The sequence below is a fragment of the Phaenicophaeus curvirostris genome, chromosome 2 (assembly GCF_032191515.1).
Source record: "Phaenicophaeus curvirostris isolate KB17595 chromosome 2, BPBGC_Pcur_1.0, whole genome shotgun sequence".
NCBI classification, from domain to species: Eukaryota; Metazoa; Chordata; class Aves; order Cuculiformes; family Cuculidae; genus Phaenicophaeus; species Phaenicophaeus curvirostris.
Window position 1 is genome coordinate 87,649,707 of NC_091393.1, and position 23,775 is coordinate 87,673,481.

A 23,775-nucleotide genomic window follows, 5' to 3' on the forward strand; every position below is an offset into this window, starting at 1 on the left:
AGATAATTCTATGAAAAGGGAATCTTCGATGTTTGCATATGTTTCAATAATCCTGATCAACTTCCTTTTAACTTGCCTTTCTAAAATGTTCCACCAATTAATGTTTTTTCTGTTACTGTAAGTCCATACCTTCCTGAGTATTATTCATCTTTCACAAGTCTTGTCTTGTGTGTAAAAACACAAGCCTGAGTATTACAAGTCCATGAATAGTTGGTTATAAGTTTGATTTTAAAAATATTTGATGGTTTGTGTGATTGGAAGAGAATTCTTGTATTTTCAAAATCTGTTTCCCTGTCCTCCTAGGTAATGTGAAAACACATGCAAGACATGAATCATGTCATAAAAAGCATGAAAGGCATTCTTGGATACTTCCTTTCCTGTTGAATCACTGACAGGAATCTAATCAAAGTTTCTGTGCCTAAATTGTTTACATAAAGCTTTAGTCAGTACTGACCTCCATAATGCTTTTCACTAGTGTTCAATGAAATATTGTATTTTTATGACAATATTCTTCTGATTGAAGCATTTACATAAGTTGTAGTTGGGCTTTGAAAGATTCTTTTTAATTCCTTTCTTTTCCATGGTTTTTATTGCGTAAATAGAGTGAAAAACTAAAGTGACATGTTACTAGGGAAATTAGCTAGTGCGTGGGGAAAAATAGTTATGTGAACCGAAAATTAAACATGTAAGAAGAATGTCAGATTAGTGTACTTTAAGTAAGGCTTAGACTCATGGTCTTAAGATGAATGGAAAGGTGGATGACAAACATTTTTTCTGTGATGGCTGCTTTGCTTTGTACCATGTTCCCTTTTTACAGAGGCACATATTAGTCACATTTACAGTACGCATATCTTGGTTTTCTGCATGCTTGTGTATGTTTATGGCTACATGTAAATAAACATCTGGATTTCTAATTTAAGAATGGTGCTATTCAGTCATTTTTTTGAGGAGTGGCACTGCACAAGGTCTGCACTTGTAAGAAAATAATTGATCATGTGGGAAAGAGTGAGTTTTTACACTGGTGATAATGTACTGCTGGTATTCTGTATATGGAAATATATCATTACTAATTTCTAATTCTAATTTTTTCTTTAATCAATTCAATGTGTTTCTGTGTTCTCTCTGTGGGCATATGTGGGTTCCAGCAACAAAGGTGCATAAATGTATTAAATTTTATATGAATACCTTGGGGAAAACTTAGTGGTTCTTATTTTACATTTTTTTTCTAATTGGTAGAAATTAGAATTGGAATCAGTTCTGATTAGATAATAAGGGCAGCTAAGCCAGCCTTGCTAACAGTTGAAAGCTTTCTTGTTAGGACAGAGGGTGCATAGCTTTGCATCTGCTTTGTTAGTCATTGGAAAAGTTTATTCAGAGCTGACTAGAGAATGTGGCTTATTAAGACTTCTGAGTTCTCATTGCTTACCTGTCCAGTATCATTGGCTGGATTGGATGAGTTCATACAAAGGATGTGTAAGTGGTGAAAATTGCTATAGTCTGTTCTAGGAGAAATGTAGAAAGTGAAAGAAATTACAAATAGTAGAAAGTAGGCTGTATTGGTACAGTATGTCAATAGCTTCCCTTTGAAAGATGAATTTCATGGTGATGTCAGCTTTGGAAATATTCAAGACCACTTAATTTTAATAACGTTAGTAATTTGTTTTCTGATCAAGGAACAATAATTTAATCCAATTGACATGATTTTTCACATGTTTTCACAAGCTTGCATGCCAACCTTTTCATCAGCCCAGGGATAGGAATGATATGTACATCAAAATGATTGTGGATCCTTGTGCTGTTCTTAAAGTTAGGGTAGAAGTATTATTTGCATTTCAACTAATGTTTTTAAAAAAATTGAGACCTGACTTTTGAGATTTAATATAATACCATTGTTGTGATGTCGCATAACAATTTTTAAGATGTTAAATAGTACTGGGAATTAAAATAAATGCATAATTGAAGTCTTCCTCCTAAGTGTACATGCAGAGATAAAGTACATGGAAAGCTAGCCAAAGAAATCTTGAATGGAGCTACACTGAAGAAATCAAAAGATTAAATAAAGAAATAACCAGACCAGACAAATGGAGGTGTAAATAGAAGTGTTACCAGACAAATAGAGGTGTAAATCTTAGCTGGACTATGAAAAGAAGTTGCATGGGAGAGATTAAGGCAGAATAAACAAAAGGTAGTTAGAACTAGAGTACAATTTAAAATATTGGCTCACAGAAAAGAGGAAAATCCGGGGAACTAAATATGCTAAATTCAAAACAGTTGAGATAAATTACCAGATGACTTCTTCCACCAAAGAGCCTGTCCTGTGCTTCTTTGGGGGGTACATTAACCAATACTGTAGTGTTCCAGCCAGAGAATGAAAAAACATTAAAGCAACTAGGCTAAAATCATTCTTTGTTCCTACATCTTTTGACCAGGTAACAGAGCAGTGCTTCTTAGAGGTAGAACTGCTGTGGGGAAAAGCTTTATTTTCTGCAAAATCTGTCACTTTCTTGTGCTACCACATAAATTGTGGTCGCAACAGGTATTGGTTTACAGGCTTCAGCAGAAAAGCTGAAGACACGAATGGGTCAGGAAGTTAGTCTGCTCCTCCAGGAAATTCAACTAGAGGAGCAGTACATCACATTAACTATGAAGTGTAAGGAAGTTTTAGTTGCAGGTTCTGCGTTCTCTTCATAAGTTAGGTAGAAGAGTTCTGTTTACTCAGGCACCTTCTGAAAGCACTACCATTTAACATCTGCGTCTTACAGTCCTGTCCCTGAGTGTCACAAGAAAATTCAGAAAGATAACACCAATACTATAACATAAAGCAGTTAAATTCCCCAAAATGACTGCTAATATATAGTGTCTGTTGCTTTTCTGCAAGAAGGAAAATGTTGTGATTATAATATCTAACCAGTCTAGCTGGGGAAAAAAAAAAAGAATTGTGGAGCAGTGGGACTGAAAAATGTACTATGTTCTACACACACAAAATCGGAGGGGGAGAGAGGGCTGGGGTGAAATACTAAAGCCTCTTAAGGGTTTGCCACTTGTGAATTATGCATTTCACTCTCACTAGTAGGCGTAAATGCATAATTCTAATCTGTTCTTATTACTTATTTATAACATGCAGTAGAATGTAAATTCTATGCCTCCTTTGTACAAGCTTAACATGGCAGTTAAGGTATGCAGATATTTCAGGGATCGTACATAGACAACTTTCTTGGTGTAGCACACTTGCAAATTGAAGGGCATAAACTTCAAACAATAAATTAAACTATATCTCCCTCCCCATTTACAGGAGGAGTATAGACAGGATGTAAGAAATAAGGGAGAGGATCAACAGATAATAAGCAGAGCATTCATCTTGAAATAAACTACTCTGCATTATTATTATTTATGGTAGTTACTGTTATTAATAAAGTACATGTGGCATAGAGAAAAAGCCTGCAACAACCACTGAATTTATGAGGCTGGGGACAGATGCATGCTCTTTCTTTTATATCACTGGCACTGATCGATTTGTATTTTTCCCTGATGATGCTTTATGCCATTATAACTGTTTGGTGGCTCCTTACTATTGAGTTATGGTTGCAAAGCACTTCACAAACAAGAACAAGCCTCTGAACGTTATATCCTAATCTGCACATCCTATAGATATACCATAATACAGAGCAGCTGACTGCACCACCTGTGATCTGTGTACCCACAAACATGATTTATTCTGGTAATCCTGGTTTAATGCATCACATCAGATTGTGGCAGTTATCTGATGACTTTACTAGCACTATATGACATAACAGGATAGTGCAACACATCAGGTGGAAAGAAACTTTGGGCTTTTCAGGGTTTTGGTTTTTTGGGTGTGTGTGTGCTTGCAAATAAATATAAAACAAGTAAATTTAAAAAAAAAAAACAAAACAAAAAGGGGCAGGGGAAGAGAAAGCCCAGTAATTTTCCTCAGCCACATGTTGACCATATTAATGGCTGAACAGCTGGGTCTGCTTGTTCCAGTAAGGACAGAGGAGAGCAGGTAGAAATACAGTATATTTTACTATGGTGCTAATTCTGTGGCCAAATGAAAACTAGCTCATCTTTTGTAGTCTTGCAACTGACTGAATTTGCTATAAATTGGCTTGTTTAAAAACAGTGTTCAAAAGCTTAGTCTTCCTCCTACCCTTCTTCCAGCACTACAGTAATGTTTTAGTAAACCCTTCTATTCTCCAACTATAATTCAGATATATACTGCTCGTTTTGTCCTGGGAAGGTGATAGTGTCTCTTGCACAGAAATTCTTAAATCTCATGATGCCTTGTTTGGATGGTGAAAGCTGTTCTCTAATCATCTTGTGTGGATGGTACTATACAAAATGGTGCAACAAGTTACCCACAATGGTTGAAAAAGTCATATATAGCTAAATAAATCTCATAACCTATAAACCACTGATCTGTAATCTTTAGCTGATACCAGCTCAAACAGCCATTGTCAAATTTTTCTTGTTTAGATTCCAATTTGTAGTCTGTGTGTGCTGTCTCAAGTTTCTACTTGCTTCATGATTTTTGTCATTGTTGTTGAATATTTTGTTGACTAGAACAATTATTTTGGTGTTAAAATGATATTTTGCAATTTAGTATGCAGATTTAATTCTAATAACTAAAAATCTACTAGTAAAATTGCTTGTTTTTTACAAAGAAAATATTTATTTTGGGAATGGATTTCCTTCTTCCCATCCCTTTTTCTCTTTTCTTAGGCAAGAAAACATTAAAAATAAAATAAAATATAGCGTTACAGAGTTCTGTCTCTGTATCTGTCTCAGATACAGAGAGAGAAGTATAGAATTCTTGTAGGACTGTGTTCTACAGGTTTTCAAATTACAGTGATGCTTATAAAAATAAATTTTAAAATGTGATGTTGATATTTAGTGTCTCTTCCCCAGAATTTTATTCATAAAGATAAAAGTGAATCTTCTTGTCAGCAGTAGATATTCTATGATTTTGGGTGGGGTGAGTTTCTTTGAAAATTACACTTTCCAGGTTTATGGTATGTCCTTTCCCCCACTCTGTATTATTGAAAGGGATTTCATGGGAACACAGGTTCCTAATTGCTTTTCTATGTACCATTTTCTATCTTACATACCTGTATAAGGTGTCATCTTCTTTGTTTCCTTTTCTCAGGTTGTTTTCTCAGCCTTTCTTCCTGAGACAATGTTTGCAAGTCTGTGCTTTCTCACTGCCATTTCCCAGACTATTTCTGCTTTCTATAATATATGCTCTTGCAGGTCATACTGCATTATTGATTTATATAAAATGGATAGTAATAGTTGCTGTATTACTTACCATATGTTCTTGTATAACTTCACAACTTACTGGCTTCTCTTAACACAGCTGCACATTCACATGGATTCTTCAGTGGGTTGTAAAATTGGCAGTCAGGCACTTTTCTTAACCTGATACAATTAACTCAGCACCAAATGCAAGGTGGATCTGAATTTTGTTTCTCCCACTGCAGCAAGATTGGAATTACTTAGCAACATAGAATGTGCTCCTATTAGTGAGCCGAGGGGTTCTTGATCATACTAATGTGAATCCAGAGTAGTTCTAGTTTTATTGCAGCAGGTATCTGAGATTCAAATTTGCAATGTAGTTGCCTGGTCCAAATATAATTTCCAGTTGTGAACATAAAGTGGAAGTAATACCAAGGTAAAATGTGCAAAACACTTTTTTTTAAATTTTTCACTTTTTTGGGCTTGACATTGACTGAGAGATCATGGTTCTTGTCATGTATACTAAAAAATCTGTTCCATTTCAGCTGGTAGCAATACTGTGACTGCATTGGAAGTATTCATGAATGGAAATTTTCATTTAAATCTTAAAATACAGCTGCATCAGGCTATATGATTTGCAAAGAAATGACAAAGAGAAATAGAACTAAGATTGGTATGACCACAATTATTTCTCTATATGTGCCTGGTAAAAATTAATGTGCTCTGCTATCTTTCTGCTTTCTTCCCCTCTCATCTTCAAACTCACCTTATTTGCCTAATTGTTATAATTGAAGTAAACTAGGGAGAAAATGCATGGTTTTATTTCTAGTAAACAGAGGCATAACTTGGAAATTCATTAGGTTCATTTAATGCTGAGTGTTTGTACTGACTGGCTATGTGTTGCTCTGGCAGCAAGAGAAATCTTTTAAAAGAAAACCCCAAATGTCTGTTTTTTTCTGATTGTGCCTAATGATGATGGGTCAGGGGAACGGTTTAGGGATGTGAGAGGAGAGAGTGTTCCAAGGAGTTTCACACATGCACCATGACTCTTCTGCGGTCAGTGCACCACAGTAGCTATCTCAGGGATGTGGCTTTAAAATAAAAGACTATAATGCTTGTAGTCCACCTTTTGCAATGGAAAAAGAATAATATGCAGGTTTAATTAAAAAGACACGTACCTTTATAGGGTAAGGATAAAACTAACAGCTGTACCCAAAAAAAAAGGAAAAAAGAAACACAATAATCAGGAATGGAGGCTAATGTGGCCTGGATGAAGCGTAACATTTGAGTGATGAGTTTGTTCTCAAAGAGGGTTACTGTACATGAGTTTGGGCTGTTAAGTGACTGAAAGATTTTCCTTACAAAAGTTAAATGTTACAAGAGCATAACCAGGAGGCACTGTTATTAAATGTGAATAAATAGGCTTTATTTTCATTGCTGTTAATATATAATTATAATTATAATTTAAAAGCATTTAAGTACTTTGAAGCTACCACTTTTCTGAAAGTTCTACCACCTGCATGAAATAATTGAGATTATTAAGATCCTTTAGTTTCACATTTATGCCAAAGCGTTTTTCTTTTTGAATGTAATTTTACACTCTTTACACAGGCCAACATGATTATCACTTTTTTGATGTTGCAATATGATACATGGTTTTGTGCTAAGCTCTTTAGTTCCTCAGAGGAGTCCTGAAAGTTGGACCCTTCCTGAAATCTTATGAAGCATTTAAGCCTCAGATGTAATGAGGATTTACTCCTTTGCGAGTAGTTTAGAAAACCAACAGTATTTACTGCTGAACAAATAGCTTCTGCAAAAAACATCAGCATTTGTTGGCCAGCTAGAAGCAAAGTTGTTTAGTCTGTGTGCCATTGTATCAAAGTCTCTGCTGGTTAGAGAGCAGAACAATAGCTTATGGTGTTCCTATAAACAGTTATTTGTGACCCTAAGTTCATTTCTATCTCTCTATTTCTTGCCCTTGTTTTCATGGTTTCACAAAATTATTTTAACTTTCACTCTGGAATATTCTTAATTATTAATATCCAGCAAAAATTTGCTGCTGTCTGGAAAGATAGCTTTTTTTCTTCAGTTAATGGCCTGCTTCCACATTTGAAAGGCCATTCATTGCTATGTTATATTAGGTTGGTGCAAAAAAATATGCTATTTTTATTATTGTAAACTGTGATGCTTATTTTGGATTAAACTCTTATTTAACTGTGTTCATGTTGTATGCCATTTTAAAGTGCAAAAATCACTCTCCTTATTTATGGTAATGTTTTTGTTTTCACTGTTTATTTTTTTAATATTACACTGTCAAATTAAAGATGGCAAAAAAGCAAATTCAAGTGGTTTTATTGTGTGTGTGTTCGAAAGGGGACATAAAGCAGTGGAAGCTGCTAGCAATATCAACCAAGCATTTGGCCTGGGGACCATCGTTGAATGTAAAGCTTGACAGTGGTTCCATAAATTTCATAACAGAAACGAGAGCCCTGAAGATGAGGAGGGTCACGGACATCCTTCTGTGATAGATGACAACCGATTGAGGGCCATTATTGAAGTGGACTCATGCAAAACAACTTGAGATGTTGCAGAAGAGCTAAATGTTGGCAATTCAACAGTTGTTCAACATTTGCACTAAGCTGGAAAATAAAAAAAACTCAACAAATGGGTGCCCCATGAACTGAACAAAAACAAACAAAAAAAATCACCGTTAAAAAGTCTGCTCTGTGCTTCTTTTGTGCAACAAAACTGATCAATTTCTTGCTCACATTGTAGCATGTGACAAAAAATGAATTCTATATGACAACTGATGGTGTTCCACACAATGAATAGACCAAGATGATGCATCAAAACACTTCCCCAAACCAAAGCTGCATCAAAAGAAAGTTGTAGTCACTGTTTGGTGGTTGGAAAGTGGAATCATCCACTACAACTTCTAGAACCCTGAAGAAACCAGCATAGCAGAGAAGTACTGCCAGGACATTGACAAAATGCACCAAGAACTGCAATGTTTACATCCAACATCAATCAACAAGGACCAGTTCTTCTCCATGACAATACCCAAACACATCTTGCAAATGACTGCAGAAACTGCTTTAACTGGGCTATGAAACTCTACCACAGCAAATTATTTGCGAGACGTCTCTCTCACCAGTTACCACATTTTTAAGCAGCTCTACAACTTTCTGCAAAAGCAGGTTTTCCATAACCAAGCAGCAGCTCAAAACACCTTTGAAGAATTCATTACTTCCAGAACTCCAGCGTTCTATGCTCCCAGAATAGATAGACTTATTTCTTGTCAGCAAAAATGTGTAGATCCTAATGGTTCTTATTTTAATTATATTCCGAGCTGCATTAAACTGCTTTAAAGTTGATGGCTAAAACGAATTGGGTTTGCCCCAACCTGATAGAATTAGGTACATGTGCATACTCTTTTCTTGGGCTTGACTGAGTTGCCCAAAGGAGGCAAGTGGTTTTATTTGTGATGCCCTGTTTTTGCTGAAATATTTTCAAGGTGAGTATGACATCAAGTTTACAAGAAAGGTGTGAAAAAGATGCAGCATTAGTATACCACCTTCCCAGAGAAGGTTCTTTATTAGTGATGGTTCTTCCAGAGTCAGTATAATGAAGTGATTCGTATTTTATAAATATGGAAAGCAGGATATGCTGTTTTTAAAGTTATATATGAGTTGTTGCTTGCTTTGAGATAACAGTTGAAAGGAAGAACTGCTAATGATGTCTGATGGAGCAAGCCTGATCTTGGCACTTCCTTTATGAATTTGTTTGGGGGTTTTTTTGGTAATGTATAAAAATCAGATAGGGACATTGTTTTATTTAGTGAATCAGATGTATAGTCCCAGAGAGTTTACCTTCTAATTAAATATTAAGTTATTGTGAGTTAATTTAACAAACTATGAGACAGAAGATGAGAGAATAGAATAAGGATGTGAGTAATGAGCAGAAGTAGTTGTAGAGCCTACCTACATAAACAACATGGTGATTGGAATTCTTTGGAAGTTTTTCATTTTCATACTCTCTCAGCAGGTTTTCTCTGTTGTGCTGCTAACAATCCCTTGCTACAGTGCTGCAGTGTTATTTTCCTTTGAATATGACAATGGGATAGGTATTGTCTCAATTATTTTCCTGTGGTAAACTATGTGGGGTTCCTTATGCAAGTCACATTTCAACTGAGTGCTCACCAGGACAGGACATTCCCATTTCTGATCCTTAGACTAGCTGACTGAAACCCGGGAGAGTGGAAATAGGGTAGAAGAGTGAAGGAAAGAAGGGCATATGTCTCTCTTGCTGTCAACCTGAATACAGAATGCTGCATGTTACAGTAGTAATGTCTATGATGTGTTAATTTGTCTGTGTTATTTTTGAACTGTGATGTAGTCTGATATCTGGATGATAAAATTCACGTTTTGAGTCAAGCTCTTAAATCTGTTATTTCAGCGTTGTGGGTTTTTTAACTCTACTTATGTTTTTCTTCTCTATCTTAGTAACATCTCTCAAATTCTGTGCTAAAAGTAGCACTGCAGTGTTGCATATTATCTTTCAATGACTACCCATTAACTCTGATCAAAGCAAAGTGAGTGTTCTTATTGACCATGCAAACAGGGTCATTCTTTATTCTTTCTGTCTCATGCATTGATTGTGCTACCAGGACTTATGCTGGTAGTTATTAGAAACTGTATATATACACCGACCACTGTAGTAAGATTTACCATGATATTTAAGATAGATGCATCGGTTAGGACGTCCCACATATACCATGTGTATAATGAATGCGATAATATGAAAATCTTGATCTTAGTGATGGCCCCTACAGCTAGCAATTCTCTTGCTGACATTCAAGTAAGAAAAGAATGTAGTTTGTTTGTATTGCCTCGAAGGTCAAAGAGAAGAAAAGGTAGGTTAATCCCCTCTCTCCTCTCTTGCCTTTTTCTTTTGGGAAAGTAAGTAATGGTTTTAAAACAAGTAGGGGGTTTTAATTTAGTTTTATTCTTTTGTTCTGTTTTTGATATGAAAAGTGGAGAATTATTTTTCTGGTTACCTACTACTTTAATAGGATGATTTAAGGGAATCCTTTGCCCCAGGGAAGTATCTTTCTTATTCTTTGCCCTTTGGTGCTCTTTGCCCTTCTGAGTCCAGAAATGAGTACAAAACTAAATCCCAAATTTAGGTTTTGGTAAGAAATAAGAGATTCAAGAGAGTATTTATTGGAAAACTGCAATAAGAAGCGTTTGATATTATTTTAAAGTAACCGAGGGGACTGGAATTGTGGAACACAGGAATAAAATCTGATCAAGCAAATGTGTAAGAAAAAAAGTCAAGTTTTGCTCTAAGTTAAAAAGAAAATAATTATCCACTTATTGGACTCATTTTGTAAATTAAGATAAATCATTTTTTTCAGCAACAGCATGAAATCAGTTGTAAACTAACACATAATTTATGCCCTATATCGTAAAATATAATTTGTTTAACATTAGTTACTGAGTTTTCCATGGACTGGGATGCGTTGTTTTGTAACGCATTTCTGGATAATGCTTGTGGATCCATTTCTAATGTGTTTGAGAGCGATCTGTTTTTCATGTCCACAATTGCCTACATTTGATCTTATGCAAATCATGCAATCAAGCAAATGGAAAACAAGGTGTTGTTGCTAGAGGACCTTGACAAACAGTAGCTTTGTAGTTTAAAGAACCTCATCCCTTCTCATTCAGATTCACATTTGTATCTGTAGTTGATAAAATCCATTGATCTATTATGAAGCACTCTGAACTTTAAATAGGGAAATATCTCCCAAATTAGATTGTGACAAATAATTGCATCAATTATGATGTAATATGGTTTTTGTTGTTCAGTTTGTCAGTTTCTGGTTCTAATATCTTAGAAATACTACCTATACTATATTTGCAGCTCATCCAAACCTTGTTGAAGTCTATGGAGAGATTTTCATTGATTGCAAAGCTCATGCCTTGAGAGGCATTTCAAGTCTCTAATTTCTGTATTTTCTTTTTCTGCTCCCGCTAACTTCACTTTTCTCTTTAACCCTTACACCACCAAAATCTTTCAGATTCCATTGAAACTTTCTGTTTAGAATTTATTAATCAAAATATATTGGCATTATTAAATCAAGGTGATGAATAAAGATTTCCTTTGATCCTGGTGACATGTTGTTTTTTTCATATTTTGGTGGCATGTTGCTTTTTTATTTTTTTATTTCTACCATTTTTTTAACCTCTTTTCTCCCTTCCTTCCTTCCTCTCTCAGTATGCTTATCAGTTTATCCTAAAGGATCTTGCTGCTTATATGTCCGATGTTTCTGTTCGTAGTTATTCCTGTTCTTTTAAACTTTGCCTGTTTCCCTGGCTTGTCTTTTTCCTTTTCCTATTACAGGCACTGAGATACACATAGTTATGTACAGTTACTTGATTTTTTCCAGACAGGAAAATAAAATATCTGTCCATCTTCCATTCTCTTAATCCTTTACAAGGCTCCTCCCTCTTCAAATTTAACTAGATATTTCTCAAAAATTTTGTGCATTCAAGCAGTCTAATCATCTCCAATAAGCATCAAATCAGAGTTTCAGTACAAGCTACTGCAGTTGCTTGATGAGGAATTTTTCTTAAAAGGAGAGAAAAATACCCCTCCTCAGCCCCCATCCCAAAGCTGTGTACAAGGAGATCAGTTATCCACCATAAAAAAATGGGAAAGAAGAAATCTAATTTTTTTCTCCTCTCCCTTCCCTTGTGTTATATTAAGTCTGCTAAGTGAAGCCCTACAATATACTTTCAATTTAGGGAGAAGAATGTATATTCGCTGTATCAATTATATATTCACTATAAATTAATTAGGTGCCGTGGATTGCTTTCAGCTCTTCATTTTAGGACTGCTAAAAGTAAAATCCTTCTAATAACTTCTTTGCCCACCCAGAACATGGAGTATCTGATACATGTCTCTCAGGCTTCTCTCTCTATCTATACTTTTTGTGGCTTCTCTGCTTGCTGAGGCAGCTCGAGCACCTGCTCTAGAGTGCGCTTTCCCTCTCTCACCCACATAAGCACTGCTTAACCCTGGTAGAATCAGCCGCATTATGTTGATTAAACATGTCACTGCATTACAAGCATTCACTTCATGATTTTTTTTTTCTAGTTATGGCATTTTTTTTTTTAACTCACATTTTGCCATGTGCTCCATGGGACAAAATACCACTGGGTCATACTGTGTTCTCAATCAAAATGCCCCAGTTCATTCGTTGCTTGCAGAGAGTGGAGTAAATCAGAAGGTATTCCATTGCAGCAGAGACATTACATGACGAGGAAACTAATAAGAAAGAAGTTGGGTCTACAACATTTCTGCTTCAGTAATGTCTTTCTCATTTAGTGGCAATTTTTGAGTTTGTACTTACAAATATTTTTGCACAGAACGATAGTTTGTTACTATTTGGCTCTGAAAGCACTAGCATTTGTTATATACTGTGAAAACCCAGAACTTTTCTGGCATACTAAAAATGTGTGTCTGTAACATATACATTTTACTTATATTCTTTATACTGTAGCTAAACTTTAATTGTAAATTCCTTCTTAGAAAAATTCAATTATTTTAAAATCTACTATTTGTATTTTAAAAAAAAAAGGTTAGGGAATTAAAAAGGTTAGAGAATTACATCTGCATTATTTTCCTACTATAATTTTTCTGACAAACATTCTTCTATTAATATGGAGAATGTGTGAAGCTAAAGATATTTTAGAATATTTGTTCAGCAAAAATGCTACATTTTTTCACCATTTTTTTTCAGTAACTGAAACTCAAGATAGCTTCATAATAAATAACTGCTTAATAGTGGTTTTGCTATGGCATTAGATAAGTTGTCTTTATTAAAATATATTTTACAAATGTTTGATGTTCACAAAACTGAAGCCAAACAGGCAAAGGGAGCAGACGAGTATGAGTGGTGGCAACAATGAGCTTTCTTTTTGTTCAAGCTTATAGTGAAATCTGCATGGAGTGAATCATTGTCTTCAATGATGCTTGATGTTCATGTATCATGTAGTACATATAAAAGCAAAAAGAAATCTGTGTTAATGTACTTGTATTTGTTTTTCTATTAACTTGACTTGATTTCATCATCTTAAAAGTGTTCAATTGTCACTGTAGCAAATTGATACAGTATGTAGTACCTAAGAGGCTAACATCTTTGTTTCGTTTGAATGGTGTACATTGTAGTGTAAATGTACTCTGCAATGGGGTCATCTCAACTAAAGTGCACTCAGTAGATCTATTAGTAGTCAAAATTTGCAATTATTTTCTATTGAACAATGAGAACCTATTCACTTCTCTGGGACAAATCTCAAACGTATAAGAGATACAATCCTCTTGATTTTCTGAACTCACTACCCTGCGAAAGTTACAGAAAGCCAAGATAAAATTAATATACAAAGTAAATTCATGTTTCTTTTTTTTTTTTTCCCCTAGATTTAGCAGTTTTCACTCCACACCAGTTTCTGCTCACTGCATGCACGCTTGCTGGCTGTACAAACAGTTCCCAGGTCACCTTGTTTACAGCACAGCTGCCACCATCTCACATAGATGCCCCGGTCCTGACAGTTTTGGATTCTAGAACAATATACGTACGGTAAGTAAGGATTTCTTCTTTCCTGACAACACAATAGTGCATCAGTTTATTCAAGAATTCCAGTGAGTTCAATCAGGGGAAGGGTTTGTGACATAAAATTAAATTTATTATGATTAAATGCATAGAAGTGATTACTTTAGTGGTTCTGTGAACCTTCTGATTATCACTTGCCAACTTAATTTCCATTTTGTCTTTACGCAATCAGTATAACCTACATATGGGCATAGCCTCTGCAAACTTCAGTGCAGGAAATGTTTTGGTGATGTGCCCATTTCATAGCCCCTGCTTTGTGTGTTATTGTAATCATCTATGTATTGAATGCAAATACTGCATTAAAGATATGCCTTAAATTTATTTCTATGGTTGCACATTTGAAACTACGTTTTCAAATTCTTAAAATAAAACCCACCACGTCCCCTAAACAAAGCTTACATTTTTCAGTACAGTCTAAATCTGTGTTGGTCTTAATCATATTTTGCTTTTATTTGCAGATGGAAAGAACCAGTAGAAGTAAATGGAATCCTAGATCGCTATATAATCTATGTTACCAACAATGAGCAGAATTTTACAGAGTGGAATGCAATCTATAACAGCACAGCTCCTTTGCTTGATTTTACCATTCAGCAGCTTTTCCCGGGTACTGAATACCTCATAAAACTAGCTGTAAGTTTTAAAGATGCATAGTAGAGGTGTAAAATGGTGAAAATTATTCTGATTTGGTTAACATCTTAAAGGCTTAATAGTTCATGTGTCCACTTTGTTCAAGCTCTTATTTTCTAAAACTAAGGTAGGTGAGCTATCAGTAGGTGTTTTGTTTTCAAAGAGGCCCTCAAAAAATGTGTATGTAATTGAAATACGGTTTTTCTTCAAGGATAAGGTGGATGATAAGTAGTAAAGAATTGACCAGAAATGTATGAAATAATTAAAAAATGTCTTCTGCACCCAAATCACAAGAAAATGTTGAATATATTTGAAAATGTTAGCTTTTTATATTTTTTACTGCTCTTTCTTCATAATATCTGTTTGTAAAAGGAAATAGCAGAGAGAAAAAGAGTTCAGAAGCAGTTTGTTTATTCGAAACATTTTAGAAGACCTTGGTGTTTTCATTGCATTTCTTTATCATTGGTTTTATTTTGTGATGAAATAGAACAGCTTGAGCTCACTAAAAAAGCTGAAAATATGTGCATAAAAACATAGGATTGTCCTGTGTTTTAAGCACACTGTTCATTTTATAACAATATCTATATAAGGATATTTGCTTTGATAAATGCCACAGAAAAATATTCTGCTCTTGATTATGAATAAATTTACATTTATGTAGACTGGGTATGCATTCATTTTTTCTTAACATGCTCTTGAATGTTCTAAATATTATGCCACAAAAAAATAAGCTACCTTCAGGTAATGATAAGGATCTGACTTGAACTTGAAAAAGCAAGGATATTCAGTCTCATTAAAGCTTAGATTCATGTTGAAATTAATTCATTCACACTTAGATATTTCAGCATAGTAAATTGTATGGCATGTAAAATATTATCATGCCCAAAACTGAGGCGCTACTTCAAAAAGTATTTTTATGTCCTTATAAGCAAGCAGGATACCAAAATAATTTGGGCTGTCCTTCACTGTACCACAGCTCTTCTCTGCTTTTGTCCACCTCTTGTGCATGGAGGCACAAGGAGAGAGAATCGGGGAGAATTAATAGCTAGGATCTGGACAGCAAATGAGACTGCTTCTTTTGATGACTTTGCCTTGGAATGTGGTGTCCACATCACAAAGTGTTGTGTGGATGTTGGCTTTACTTCATCAATGTGTACAGCTTTTCTAGAAGTTACTGAATATGTTTTTAGGAACCTTTGTTCATTGTATTTTATTACACTTTCTTTGTTGGGTTTGGTTTTGGTTGTTTTTTTTTTCTTTTGGGGGTGGGGTTGTGTGGCTTTGTTTCAGTGATTTTTTTTTTTAATGTTTGCATTGCATCAGTGCTATCCAGAAAGTCAGAAAAAGATCATTTCTTCCATTGAGGAAGATAACCAGATTTACCTGGATAAAATGCAAGGGTCTGTGATAGGCAGGTTAGAAGATCTTAATGTCCCTGCAGCTTTGACTATGTCAAGTCTAAATGTGCATGAAATGCCCAATATCCTTGAGGTGTTTTTTTAAACATTTGAACCCATTGTATTTAGAACTTTCATTAATTTAGAATTTGAATGTCACATTAGAGAGTTATGAAGCTTAAACTTTCCAAAATGTTATACTTGAAGAAAAAACAAAAAACAAAATCAGAAACAAACCACCAAAAACCCCAAATCAAACTCTTGCACTTGGAAAGAAATGGAAATATTTAGTGTTTCATATATAATTTAATCTGAATTTTAATAAAACTTTTAAAATAAAACCAATAATAGCATACCTTTAGCACTGGAAACTTCATTAAATATTTCCTGTTTTTTTGGTTAGAATAAAATATTTTTATCACCTAGAACTTTTCTCTTTTCCATGTTTCACAGGTAATAGTAGTTTTGTTTTGTATCTATGCAAAAACTGGTTTTGGTTTATGTAGGAAGTTGGAAGTTGAGTTATGAGAAGTTGCAGCTTTGAACACGTGAATGAGTATCCTCATGAGCAGAACTTCCAGCACATCAAAGGCTGCTGACTTTAACTTTTATATGACAAGGTTAATACAAGTACGTAAAATAAAGCTAGCAAAATATTTACCTTTCTATGCACTTACTGATTTTCACAATTGATTACTGCCATTTAATATGTAGCAATTGTACTCATAAATGAGTGCAACGGCTTTTATAAGCAAATCGAATGCTTCTTGCCAAAAGTCAGTTGGGAAGCCTTAAGGTCATGTCTGTGTGGATTGGAGAAAAGAAAGTTGCTTTTGCTCTATGCTCTAAGCTGGATGGGTGTGAGCCTGGCCAATCTGAAAGCAAATGAAATGTGGAAAGGCTGCATTTAGTAGCTGGGGTGGCTCATCCACTTATATGACTTGAGTGCTTTTGTGATTTAACTGTTAAGCTACTGTCTCCCCCCAGCTGGGTTGTCTGAATAAGCTAGCTCAGGTGCTAGCTGGAGGATCAATGTGAGGTGCCTTGTTACATGGTATCTATCTGTCCCTTGGCTCTCTAGACACTTAGGTATTTTTGTAAATTTTGTCTCGACTATGTTTTTCAGTGAAGTTCAGAATGGCACAGTGAGACTCGATCCTATTGTAGGATTTCATGGCTTTGGCAATCACTGGATTGCCAGTGTCCCAGCAATGTCCAGTCCATTTGGATGAATTATGAGGGGTCTCATGCAGATGAGGCTTTCTTTTTTACTGGTTTTCATTAGAAGAATCAGAAACCTCATACCCCAGCAAGTCTCAGAGACATAAAAATTGAGCTACATGACATTCAAGAAATAAATGAACGGGAAAACTGCTATTACTGAGCCCTTGAATGAAAAAGCCACGGCTGCTGAAGAAGGCTCAGTTGAACCGCAAGGTGGTAAGGAAAGTACGAGGAAGAGGTCTTCCAGAACTCATCTTTTTGGCTTCTTCGTGAAGCCAATAGAAGTGAGATCACTTGAAGAATAGTCTACCTTTTCTGGAAGGATGATTTTATTTTTAAATAAACACTATCATGTTTAAATGCCATTTTCAGATGTTCCCAAAACCGTGGTTGCATTCTTTCATCTTTGTTTGATAGCACAAACTGAACACAGGGAGTAATTCTGTAGTTGTGTTGGGAGTGTAATTTCCAGTGAAATCAAAACAATCTTGATGTGTGAAGTAGCCTATTGCTTACAAACAGTTCTTATTTTTACCCATGAGGCTAGTATACACTTTTTGAATGTAGCAGGAAACATGGTGAAACTCTGGTTTGAAACACACTGGAAAACTGGTAATTGAAGCTAATCCTTTCAAATAGAATGTACTAGATTGAGAGAAACATTTTACTTCTGGAAATCTGGACAGTGGGGTTGTTTTTCCTTTGTGTGCTGATGTTCTAGAGAGGGCTACTGGTCTGCTTCAGCACACAGACAACTCTTGAAAACACAGGTTATCCCATAATTTACGATTATGTCTGAATCTGAATCTTTGTTGAATTCAGATTTTGATTGATTTTATTGCTAAATAATAAAATTAAAAATAAACCATACACTGAATCAAAAATCTTTAAATCCAGTGAAGAGTTTGTATATTCTTGAGCATTTTTTTAACTTCCCTAAGAAGTCCTGTCTCTTATCAAAGATCTTAGTACAAGTAATTGTAAAACCAGCACACGTAAGGACCATAGCTGTGTAGTCTTATGTTTGTGCATGTAAAACTTTTATAGCCTTTTTTATGGGACAATAGGCACATATTCTTGTACATGGTATTGTTACATAATCAAGCAAAATGTGAAAATCATGTAATCAATCTTTTCTTCTCTGTTAACTGAAATACAAATGATTTCACTTGTTTTCCTTAAACATATAATAATAACTGTTGCATATTGATTTATAATAGAGTGGGGTTTTTTACTATTTTAATTGCATCTGCACAACAGTCTGTGTGCCGTCGTGAAGTGCAAGTCTGAATGGCATTTTTTCTCAATGACTATTCATTGAGATTATTTTTTTAAGTGTGTGCTAAGTTGGGCAGTATATTCTGCATCTAGAACTTGTAAGAGCTTTTTAGTCAATTCCGGGAGAGTTTTGCACAGTAAATGATATATATTGTACTGTAATTTTCATTAACTGCAGCTGCAAAAGCAGTGAAAATCTATTTGTGATCAGGACTCCTAGTCAAATGCAAATGCTATGAGTCAAGCCTTTTAACAAGATTTTAGCTATATTACACCTAGAAATTAAGTATCATGAGTAGTACATATTGTTCTTTAAGAAAAGAGGTAAACAAATGTATGCTAAGAAAAGTATCTTTCATGAAAAGCACAGACTTGCTAAGTTTAGATTTGTCAAAAGTATAAAAGTTTACAAAAAATAATAGCTAAAATTATTGGTATTACACTGAAAGTTGCTTATTTATTTTCGTTTATATCTTAAGGCTTGCAATGGAGGTGGATGTACAATAAGTGAAGCTAGCAGAGCTATAACAGATGAGAGTACACCAGAAGGTGTTCCTGCTCCAAAAGTCCAGTCATATTCATCTGACTCCTTTAACATCTCATGGACTAAGCCTGAGTATCCGAATGGTAAGTGAACTCTTTTAGCCTCAAGTTAAAAAGATGATTAGTAAAGGTAAATTAATATTCTAAATGGCAGCTTATATGTGGTGCTTAATTTTTAATGATCATTTTAGCACATAAAATACCTGAGATAGTATCATTGTCTGCAGCTAGGAGATTGTGGTTTTCAGTCTATCGTACAGTTTCAGTGGCTCAAAAGTGCTCCCTTTTGATAGTTCTTGTGTACTGCATCTCATTGTTTAATGTTTTCTAGGACAATTGAGCTGAGGAATAGGCGTTCTTGGAGAGTATTAGTCTAGGATGTTCATTTCTGCTTCTAATAAAGCATTCCTTTCTTTTACATTAATTGATATATAATCGTTAGATTTGTATTCTATGTAATTATCTTGAAAGTATACATTTTGATGGCTGTGGAAGTTGAATAATATACTTTCTTTTATTTAGAAATATTTTCCATTGTGAAATATCCATGTGTAAAACTTCTAGATAAATTTTACATTTCTAATGGTATTACACAGTATCATATGGTCTTGCAATTCACCTTGATTTCATTATGATGCTTGTAACGGTTTAATTAATTGCAGAAGATATGCAGAAATCACTGAATGCAAAACAATTTTTTTTCATTGGCTTATCATTTTGATATGTTGATTCTTTCTCACAGTGGTTTCATATTAATTTAATTTTTCCCCTGCAAGCTTTTCCCCATTTTCAGTTCTGGTAAAGCACATCTTACTTGTATAACTTCACTACAAGGCACTTTAAATGATTCCCCCAACACTGGTGATTATAAAGCTCCACATATGTAATACTCTGTAAGGCCTTATACTACTTTTAGGAAGAACTAAGAGTATGTCATCTGCTGTTAAATAATGTATTTGATAATTTATAGTTCTTTTTATGGGAGTCATGTTGGAAGATTTTGTCTCTTAGCCCCTTAGAAACTCTGTAACCCCATTTCTAAAATCCCATCAGCATATGTGGCAAAGGCTCAGAGGAGGGCAAGAAGGAAGAGAAAAGGGGAAGAGTAAGGTATACGAGGAGAAGGAGGTGAGGGAGAGGGAAAAGCAAGGGATAAAGTCTATGTATGTGGCTTAATGCATAAAGTCTGAATAATTTTCAACGAAATGGGCATTTTTCACATGTAATGGTTCATGTCAGGACTTACTGCAGTTATCCTTGAATTGCAGGGAAAAAAACCCAAAGTGTTTAAAGAGTGTTTTAACTAATTAAGGAAGGACAAATATATACAAGCATATATTTATACATGCAGATCAACAATACATAAAAAAGACCTATAGTTTGATAAATAGATTTCCAAAAGCTTCCTTTAAAACAACTAAAAGTTGGGAATATATGACTAAATTTGCATGTTGTATCTTGTAGTTAATACAGCATTTGCCCCGTACAGCTTAGCTCTCCTTTTAAATACAATAAATAGTTTGTTAGGTAATACAATAAATCACTTGTTAGGAAATATATGAATCTAAACTGAATGAGTGACAGATGTGATAAAAATCAGGAGAGCTATATAAAAGAAATTATATTCTTCTGCCTCTTGTCCCTTTGTGCATGGAAACTGGAGGGTTCAGCAGCCTTGATGACACCATTCTTCCCATCTGTATTGGAGTTTTGAACAATGCATTTAGGTTATTACCAAATTTGCCATATAGCCTACTCCTCTGTGATCCCATATACACCCTGTGTAGGCCTCCTGTGTGTATTTCTCCCTTTTATAAATATTCTCTGATATTTTCACAACTTCTTGTTATTTGAAGCCCATAGAGTATTTTTTCATTGTGACTGTAGTTACTTTTTGGTGATACATGAATGCCATGTATGTTGCTGTTAGGGTTTTCTTTAGCATCAGGACTGATGGAAGGGATTCAGTGAAGTCAGCTGCCTCTGTCCTGTTTTGCAGGGAAAGGCTGCTACTTTCCACCTGTGAGCTCTTGCTGAGTGGTTAAGAGGAGGAAGAATTGCACTCTCAAGCATTTGGCAGCCAGAAGGGCATTAGGGGAGAAGGAACTTTGTTTTTTCACCATAGCATGCTCACATTTGCACAATGCTCAAGAAGGGATTTGCAATTCTTCTCTCACTTTTCTTCTTTCTTCTCCCCCAGTTTTTGCATTTCACAAGTAGTATATAACTAACAACACATTTTCCCCTTCTCCTATTTCTTTCTTTCCCATTTCCTGTTTCCTTCCCTCTCCTTATTTCATAAAAAGAATTAAAAAAAAAAAAGCTCTAAAACCTTCTACTTGGCAACTGCTTAATCAGGAAAGCTTGCATTGTTCCATGACATTGTTTTGTACATTTTCAGCATATCTTTTAGGCTGCCTACCGGCAATGTCTTTCATAATCACTCCTTGTGTCAGTATTTTAAAAATGTGTAGGAGGCTGAAAAATATCATAGTTGAGAAGACTGCAATGTGAGAAAGACCACAAAAGGAAATTCCTCCTAATTTTCCTTACTTCAGCATTTTTACTGTTATATTTCCTTAATCACCATTTCTAATGTAGCTCTTGTTTTTGCAAAAGGATAGAAACTGTTTCCCATTTTTTACTTAATTGATTTAAACTTTAATTTCAGCCTACTAGATGTAAGTAGCGCTTTTTGAAATTACTGAACTTGACTTCGTTTCAGGTGGAACACTTAAAATTGCAAAGATTTTCATATTGTAAATTGTCATCTCTTTAGTGTATCTCTGGGGCCACTCCACTACCCTCCTCCTCCTTTTTTTCTGAAACTATATGACAGAAGTTACTGTTTATTTCCATGGACTGGGAAAGCTTATTACTGCTGCTGATGCTGAATGACTGTTTACACTGACTGGGATTTCGACATGGTGGACTTTACTATGCTCTCCTGATGTATATGGAGCCCAGCTGCTTTCCAGCAATTAGAAAAAGTTAAGGAGGATTAATACACTACCCTTAAAATAAAAGGTAGCAAATAGGATCAAAGGCTACTTGACTTCTTCATAAAGATAGCACAATGATGGGAGTCAAGCTTTGAGATAAGGGACTATCTAGACATCAAAGCCTAATGTTAACCATACATGGATATTGAATTTCTGGGCTCCATTTTTTGTGAATTTAAGGCCAATTTGCATTAGTTTTGTGGCAAATTTTCATTTCATAGAAAACAGAAAGCAATATACCTTATTCTTTGTGGAAAGTTACTTCAGAAGTGTTATTTATGTGCCAGGTGTAGGAAAAAAAGACATTTGGAAGACATGCTGGATGTATTTGTAATATGCACATTTTCTTTTGTCTTATATTCAAATCAACAATGAAATGGTTGGTGGAACATGGCCCAGAGGTATGTCACTTTACAGCAGAACCCTTCTTTAATTCTAGAAATGTCTATTTCACCCAAGTCACATAAGCAGGTAGTGTAATATAAGCAATATTGAGCATTTATTTGAGGGCAAGATACGGAGATGCTTGTGAAATGTCATGCAGCATCAAATATTTTGGTTTTAGCCATCACTATTCTAGTGTCTCAGTAAAGAATGACATGTTCTTCAGGATGTATCCATTATAGTCTTGCCATATCATTTGAGGTCTGCTCTTTTGAAATCCATTCACATTAAAAAAGTGACTTTATCTGTTTTCACCAGTGAAAATTTTCCTTAGATGGCCACTTCTAAGAAACTTCACTTTACTTGTGTACAGGTCATAGAAAAAGTCAAGTCTTGATCTGGACCTCATCTTCTAAGGCTAGCTGAAACTTGTATGGGAAATATTAAGTATGGTCAAAACTGATCTATAACCCAGTACTTGTTCCTGCAAATTCTCATGCTTAGGAGAGACTACTTGTGTTTGTAGTCAGTGAAACCGATAGAAGCAAAAGTATGTTTGCTTAAGATTTGACCTCTAGATTGCACCATAAGAGTGAAGTGCTTGTAGCACTTCAGGTTCAAAACTCTTTTTGTCTTTAATGTCTGGAATATCATTGACAGAATATGTCTGGCTCACCCAGGGAGAAGAAAAAGGAAGGAGTAGTGTGTAGCTTTTAGTGATTGATAGGAATGGTTGGACTCAATGATCCAGTGGGTCTTTTCTAACCTAGTGATTCTGTGATTCTTCACTTTAAGCTTAATTTGTGTTGTTGGTTTCTTTTGAAAAGTGGAACATAACTGTACTATAATCAATTGTCTTCAGCGAAGCCAAGATTTAATCTAGCTACCTAGACTTAATAATTACGAAGAAACTGCATCTTTTAGTGGTGACCACGTTGCTTATGAAGCCTTTGAAGTCATATAAATGTGCTGTAATCTTCAATATCTCATGGATGGTAAACTTCAGGAATACCTACCGGGTTTTGAGAAGTAAGAAAACTTTGATCAATTTTGAACTTTTTCTCAGAATACTTTGGAAACATACACTGGTGAAATAGAAAAGCTAAGTTATTTCTCCATGGCCAAAAAGAAGCTTTTCCTAATTTAGAAACACGGCTTCACATGTCAAAGTTGGAATACTGCCCTTTTGTTCTGAAATGAAATTTTTTTTCTTTCTTTTCATTCTTTAGTTTTCTTCATCAGAGCCATATAAGGCAAAAGCAGAAGTAAAATCAAGAGATATCAGCTTGTTAGAGATAGTTGTTTGTTCTCTGACACACTGGGAGCACTAATGAAAACTTACGATGTTGACCAGGAAGTTGCTTCTCAGAATGTTGATGCTGCATAGTGTAAT

The 23,775-nt window shown here is 35.0% G+C and overlaps 1 protein-coding gene across 1 annotated transcript in view; it reads left to right on the forward strand.

The window, feature by feature from the left end:
• The window catches only part of LOC138718342 (usherin-like), a 220,836-nt gene that overhangs the window by 14,276 nt on the left and 182,785 nt on the right, over nucleotides 1–23,775 (forward strand). The window contains exons 4-6 of the mRNA XM_069852767.1: nucleotides 13,735–13,894; nucleotides 14,386–14,557; nucleotides 18,933–19,080. Of these exons, the coding sequence (XP_069708868.1) occupies nucleotides 13,735–13,894; nucleotides 14,386–14,557; nucleotides 18,933–19,080 (480 nt within the window). The remainder of the gene's footprint in view (nucleotides 1–13,734; nucleotides 13,895–14,385; nucleotides 14,558–18,932; nucleotides 19,081–23,775) is intronic.